This window comes from Leptonychotes weddellii, chromosome 4, assembly GCF_054177405.1.
Source record: "Leptonychotes weddellii isolate Sample4059 chromosome 4, ASM5417740v2, whole genome shotgun sequence".
Classification (NCBI taxonomy): domain Eukaryota; kingdom Metazoa; phylum Chordata; class Mammalia; order Carnivora; family Phocidae; genus Leptonychotes; species Leptonychotes weddellii.
Window position 1 is genome coordinate 127,653,714 of NC_138372.1, and position 7,368 is coordinate 127,661,081.

Genomic DNA, 7,368 nt, shown 5'->3' on the forward strand with positions numbered 1-7,368 from the left:
AAATGATAGCTAAGAAAACATACAAAGTTAAGCTATATTTACAAAATGCTATCCTTGGACCTTGAGAAATGGAATGAGCTCAATGTTTCCTAAACATCTTGGTGGATTAAAAATTTAATTTGCAGATCACTAAATGACAGTACTTTCAATTACCTTAGAAATGTTGAACTTGTCTATCAATTTACTATTGTTCTAATATAATTTAAATACATGTGTACATAACTGTTTTCTCTGACTTGAATGAAATTGCAATTTATTTTAAATACCATACACCAAACTGATTTCTGAACAGTGAATTTCTGATAATAATAGTATTTATCCATTGAATGAAAGTGGTTTCACTGAACATCAATTATCTGTATCTCTTACAGAAAAAAATTCAAAAACTTGTTTCTATGGGTAGACTTAAGGAGAAGGAGTCCTTTGGTGAGATTAGTGTTCTTCTTCAAGTTCCTTTCACATGCACAATAGTTACTGGAAAAGAGGTTGAGATGGCAATCATTGAAGATAAGGACCTATTTGGTAAATACATACACGTCTTTTATACCATTTTATTTGATGAGTTTTTGACAAGTGTGGATATATTTCATAGAAAGAGAAGGACACTCAAGTAAGTGTAGGTGTATATATATGTTATTTACAGAAACAATGTATCTATAGATAGTCCCCTTTAATACTTCATATTCTGTCTGATTTAATTGTGCTATTTTTAGAATGTATTAACAATATTTCAAAACACTTTGATTTGAAATTAATAAAATCTCTAATTCCCAAGTTACCATTAATAGCATCATACCTTCCTTTTATGGAGTATCTTTTGGTTTTTCATATCTACAATTATTGCTTCTATGTTTCTGGTTCAGGTCAAGAGTGTGCTGTCTTCCAATGTACAGTCTAGATCAAGTGTATCTGAAGAATTGTGGCTTGTAGCATTTAAGCCTTTATCTGAAATTCTAGCATTCTAGTAGTATTAAAAGAATAATCATGCAGCCACCCGTGTTTGGTCCTCCAAACATTATACTCAAATAGGAAATGCAATTGAGTATGAAGGATAAATGAATAGGGTTTAATAAATGATGACATAACAGGACATTAAAGAAAATATAGTTATTTGTATAATAAAACAAGAATATCAAACATTAGATAAAGGATAAAAGAGGAAAAATTCATAGAAATGAACATGGGTGAGAAATTTGCTTTAAATAAACTCAATTAGAAACATTCCCAGGGTGCCTGGGTGGCTCAGTTGGTAAAGCGTCTGCCATTGGCTCAGGTCATGATCCCAGCGTCCTGGGATTGAGCCCCGCCTCAGGCTCCCTGCTCAGCAGGGGAGTCTGCTTATCCCTCTCCCTCTCCCTCTGCCCCTGCTTGTGTGCTCTCTCTCTCTCTCACTCACAAATAAACAAAATCTTAAAAAAAAGAAGCATTCCCATGATTATGCATATATGATTGACTGAATCCCCCTATCCTGAATTGCAAGGGTTTTTTTTTTTTTATGTTTTTTAAAGAATATGTACTCTACCTGCTTAACTGTGATTTTGCTTAACTTCAAGCTCATACATCCATTTTTTAAAAGTTATAAATTTGAAATAGCATTGATTAATTTTCTTTGTTTCTGTGACATTCAAATACAAACCCCCCTAAAGGTAAATATCACTTAAAAATAAATACCAACTACCAATTAAAATTATAATATTCTCACTTGATATAGGCTAGGTTTTTCTTTTCCTGTACTAATTACGTTAACTGGTGCAAGGCAAATACACTGTGGACTCTTTTACGTAAATCAACATTTCACACATGAAAGTACTTCTTTCAAGCATGTATTAGAATCTTCTTTGCTGTCTGGCAAACTAAAATTAAAATAGATGGCTTAGTGTAAGATTTAATTGTGTTTTATATGTGTGCTATCCATACTTAAAATTTCTTTCTATATTTTGCTCATTTGAGACTGTTTTAAAGCTACTGACACATTGTGTGCCTAATTAAACATTTCCTAAACAGAAATGTTCTTAAGGATTTTATTTTGCTTGTTTTGCCACAACTTTTAAGAAAATAAAATATTTTACAGTTGACCCTTGAAAAACATGGGTTTTAACTGTGTGGGTCCACTTATACAGGATTTTTTCAATAAATACATTACAGTACTGAAAATGTGTTTTCTCTTCCTTATGATTTTCTTAATGACATTTTCTTTCCTGTAGCTTACTTTATTGTAAGAATACAGTATATAATATATATAACATACAAAATATATGTTAATCGACTGCTGGCTATTAGTAGTTTAGTTTTGGGAAGTCAGAAGTTATACATGGATTTTTGACTGCTTAGGGATTGGTGCCCCTGCCCCCTGCTGTACAAGCATCAACTGTATTTAATTTCAGAGTCTTTTTTTTTTAAGACTTTATATTTATTTATTTGAGAGAGAGAGAGAATGAGTGCGCTCAAGTGGGGCGGAGGGGCAGAGAGAGAGAGAGAATCAGACTCCCTGCTGAGTGCGGAGCCCAACACAGGGCTCAATCTCAGGACCCTGAGATAGTGACCTGAGCCAAATTCAAGAGTCCATCACACAACCGAGTGAGCCACCCAGGTGCTCCTAATTTCAGAGTCTTTTTTATTTCTACATTCTAATTATTTTATTTTATTCCAAAAAAGTAAATATATATATATATATTGAAAGCTAAATAATTTTAATGAGAAATGTAATGGTTAATTTTGCTGAAAGAATCATCTTCACACATGAACAATGTTCTTTATTTTTGCATTTTCATATTACTTCATTTTGTTTCCATCTATTCTACTCTTTATTATCTGAAATATGAATCCATCTCTATAAAATGGCATAGGGAAGGACTTAAGAGAAAGTAAAATGTGCCTTAAAAAATATCAAGTTGATGACAAATTGGAAGCATTAAAGTAGAATAATTAACATGAGCAAAACCCAGGATGTGTCATCTTGCAATCAGGATAATATTGTTATTAGCTGGTATATTAAATTGATGTTAGGAATAATTGTTTATATGTGAGGTGGTCCATTAAAAAACAATAAAAACTAATAAAACCAATGTGCTTCGACAGAATTCTTAGCCATATGTGGATTACATTGCCTACACTTTCTAATTTATCAAAAATTGTTAAAAATACTATTTCTTTTTAGAATTGTAAAATGTATTACTGGAGAACTAAATTAAAGGTCATGTCTTTTCTTAAGTATACAAGTCACACTCTATTTGTTCCCATATAAATCATGTTAAAAGGCCAGTATTACTTAAACAATCCAGTTTATCAACAATATTTAGTAAATACATAAAGGGAACAATGAATTCACTATACCTATCTATACCTTGGGATAGGTAGAACAGAATTAGGAAACATAAGAGATTGCATAAATGTTAAATACTTTATCTGGAGAATTATATATACAACTGTTTATATACAATCATAAAGGAAGCTGTGCAATAATTAGTTTTGAAGTATTTAAAAATACTTTAAGAGTGATTTCTTTGTTCATTTAGGTTGTTGACTTTTGGAAAGTTGCAAATAACTTTTGCAATCTATATACATGCTTCTCAGACATTAACTTGAACATCTAAATAAAAATGAGAGTAGTAGAATTATTATGAAATTTAAGCAAATATCAATACATTCTTTTTTATATAATGCCATTGGTAAAAGGTGAAAGATTTATGTGATCTGAAGAGAAACCAGAGTATTTTATATAATGCCATTGGGAATATAGTTTATCAGATTATTATTTTTATGAAGGTAATGTATTTTTGTCCAGATTCAGAACTTATACCTCAAGTCATTTAGATTAAAATTATGAATACCAACTATTTTAATTTTATTGGTATCAGAAATTCTCATCCTACCATTAAAACAAGTGTACTACTTTTGTAACGATAAAGAATTGCTTTTCATATTAAAAAATGAATTACCACTGTTTTTAATTATATCTCAATTCAACCATCCATGATTGAAAAAATAAGGGATAGCTATTGATTTAAATTGTCTTTCTTTTCAAAAGGAAAATTTCAATTCCAAGGTGACATTGCTACAAACTATCTGAAAGTTTGTATTTAAACAAAGAATATCCAAAGACTTTTATCTCTGATAATGATTCTCTTAATCAAAAGCCTAGCAAAGTAGATTTTTTACTATAGATAGGTCTTTTAGACATTTTAGAAGCAATGAATACATTCTTATCCAGAAGATCTACTTCCCAGTACATCAGTATTTCTCCTTTTGCTGAGACAGGTTATAACCAGGTGCCTTCTTGGTAACTGTGTTAATCAGAAGAGCCTAAACTTTTGAACAATTTGTCAGAGTAAATATGCTTCCCTTTCCTTTGTTTTTTGCTTTTGCTTTATGATAAAATTTTGTTATAAAAATACATTTCCAAGTAAAAAATAAGGTATGACACTTAAAAGTATTTTTTCTCTTATGAATCTTTTTTTGCCCCTTACTAATAATGTTAAAAGAAAAAATGCTAATTAATTTGAGTAAAATTTTTCTTTTAATTTGGGTTTTTATGAACATAGTTTTGAGTGAAAAAATTATATTTCATATAACTGTTTCTCAGTATATTATTTTATTCCATTAAGTATTTTATAAATATATTGAAGAACTGTTTTGTTAATGATAAAACCAGCCAAATATTTTGAACATCTTGTAGACATTTAAAAGTAGTTCTTAGGGAAGCCTGGGTGGCTCAGTCCATTAAGCATCTGCCTTCGGCTCAGATCATGTTCCCAGGGTCCTGGGATCAAGTCCCTCATTGGGCTCCTTGCTCAGCAGGGAACCTGCTTCTCTCTCTGCCTGCCACTCCCCTTGCTTGTTCTCTCTTTCTCTGACAAATAAATAAATAAAATATTTTACAAAATAAAATAAAATAAAAGTAGTTCTTACTTGAGGAAATTATCTTAGGAAATATCACAAAAGTTCATGAAACAATAATGTATCTTACTTTGATTGATGGAGTTCCAATTTCCTCAGTCCTCAAAGTCATCTATTGGAATTTAGAGGAGTCTAATAGGTAGCATTCCTTTTACTTGCCTGAATTCTAAAGCAAATGAGAACAGGACAAAAGAATAGAGTAGAAGGGAGATCAAAATAGCACCTTTATTGTTGATAGAAACTGGAGAATGTGGTTTATATCTGCAGACTAGAGTCCTAATCCTGAATCCCAAAATTCACCTGGATTACCTACAGAGTCATAGGCAGTGCTAGACTACCAAGTGTCTCTTCACACAGGAGATAGGGTTGGGCTTCCCAGTAAAAATTACGGAGAAGCAGGAAGAAACATCCTTCTTGGTAGACAAGCTGGATCTCAAGGGGAGGTGGAAAGGAAATGTTAGAACTCAGTATCTCAATCTTTGTTCCAGGCTAGGAATGATTGACATGGCAGAAAGAGGCTGTGAATGTTAAATTTTTCACTCTCCTGCTTCCTGAAGAAATCAGCAATAATGTATTTTCTCTAATACTCTGTAGGAATCCCCACATCCACTGGGCCATTGTGTTGGCCACTAGAACCCACCATTTCATTGCATTCTACTGTAGACATGTACACTCCTGGAGTTTAGCAAAGTCGTAGTACTACCAAATCCTATCAAGTCTCCCTCCTAAATACCCCTTGAATTTCTTTCTTCATCTTTATATCCAAAGCCATATCTTAGTTCATAATTTAATCATCTTTTACTTAGATTTCCAGGAGCCACTTAATTAGTCTCTCTGTCTCTGGCTTTATCACTTCTAATCCATTATTCATACAGTCCCTAATTAAACTTACTACAGTGCAAATCTGTTAGTTTCCCCCCTACTTCAAGCCTTTTATTGACTCCCCTTATCTATAGCAGGGCTTCTTACTGTCTTCATCATGGAACACATAAAAATTGTAATATTTTAAAGAAATTCACGGTAAATAGAGTAAGATACTTTCCTTTCAATCTAAGTTATGATCAATCAGACTCTCTCCATCTCAATCCCTTTTAGCTGCACCAGGACTGATGAGATCAGTATCTCTGTACACCTTAACCCTTTTGTTACACACTGATTGAAAAGCTCTGAGTTCTATAGAAAAGTTGAAATTTCTTTTTTTTTTTTTTGTGATAGTACATATTATGTTCTATTTATTTTACTACAATTACACTTAATTATTTAAAAAGAAAATACTGCCTAGGGTGCCTGGGTGGCTCAGTCGTTAAGCGTCTGCCTTCGGCTCAGGTCATGATCCCAGGGTCCCGGAATCTAGTCCCGCGTCAGGCTCCTTGGTCAGCAGGGACCCTGCTTCTCCCTCTGCATGCTGCTCCCTCTCTTTGTGCACTCTCCCTCTCTCTCTCTTGAACTCTCTCATTCAGAGATCCTGTTCCTGGTCTTGTCTCTGTTCTGAGTCTTGATCATCAGGTTCTCTTTTTCTCTGAACATGGAATCTGGATCTCCGATTTTGAAACCAAATTTGGACTCTTGACTCTGGAATGCCAATTTCTTTAGCAAGTTGCTCTCTGGTGTCAATGCCAGGATAAGGGTTGTTCATAAATGCCTCGATGAGGGTGTGTAATTGCGAAGAAGTGTAGCTGGTACGACACCGTCTGTCTTCTCTACTTTGAATCTCCTCTTCAGAGTGATCTTGGTCTTGACTTGATTCTAAGTCCTCATCGGGTTCTGATTTTTTCTGGCACTGGTGCCTAGCTCTTCGATTCTGAAACCAAATCTGGATTCTGGACTCATCAGTGTTGATTTCTACACTGTTGATTCTTTGTTTGGTAGCATAACCTGGGTAAGGATTTTGGTGAAATGCCTTGATGAGGATTTTCAATTGATCTTCTGTGAATTTGGTGCGGCTGCGTCTCTGATTCATTGTTATGGTCTTGTTTGGAGAGTTGTCTTGGGCCATGTTGGAAGAGAGTTCTGAAGTCTAAGGATCAGGAAAAGTTGAAATTTCTTAAGAGGGCTTAAGATCCATTGCAATTTGGGACCTGCCAAACTACTTATCTCTTCATTCTCATTGCTTAACTGCCCAGCAATATCAAACTAAGTAAAATTTCCAAAAATATTGTTTTATGCTTCTAAGCCCTTTGTCTATTCTATTGCATTTCTCTGAAATGGGTTTTCTCTCCTTAACCAGTTGGAAAACCATTATTTTTTTCACCTGGAAAACCATTATTTATACTTCTAAATGCCAAATATTAGAATTTACCTGTTCCCAGGAAAGTTTTCCTTATAAACATTCCTCTTGCTACACATAGTACAGTATTTTATTTTATGTCTACACATCTTTTCTTAATAAACTTTGAACTCAAAGACAGCCTTCACAATAAATGCTCAATAAGTGACAGGACATTACAGAGTCCTCCTTTGTAAAGTTGTACT

General features: G+C 33.4%; 2 protein-coding genes across 2 annotated transcripts in view; one reads left to right on the forward strand and one right to left on the reverse strand.

Moving 5' to 3' along the window:
- Positions 1–723, forward strand: part of CNBD1 (cyclic nucleotide binding domain containing 1) — a 314,879-nt gene extending 314,156 nt beyond the window's left edge. The window contains exons 11-12 of the mRNA XM_081817128.1: positions 372–610; positions 714–723. Of these exons, the coding sequence (XP_081673254.1) occupies positions 372–610; positions 714–723 (249 nt within the window). The remainder of the gene's footprint in view (positions 1–371; positions 611–713) is intronic.
- A 5,522-nt stretch (positions 724–6,245) lies between these two features.
- Positions 6,246–6,918, reverse strand: LOC102732270 (double homeobox protein A-like). The gene has a single exon (XM_006733787.3). The coding sequence runs from the start codon at positions 6,890–6,892 to the stop codon at positions 6,353–6,355; it is 540 nt and encodes a 179-aa protein (XP_006733850.2). The 5' UTR covers positions 6,893–6,918; the 3' UTR covers positions 6,246–6,352.
- Positions 6,919–7,368: the final 450 nt, after the last annotated feature.

What these genes read in the sequence shown, in the direction of transcription:
- LOC102732270 (XM_006733787.3), bottom strand. Translation starts at nt 6,892, where the DNA reads ATGGCCCAAGACAACTCTCCAAACAAGACCATAACAATGAATCAGAGA.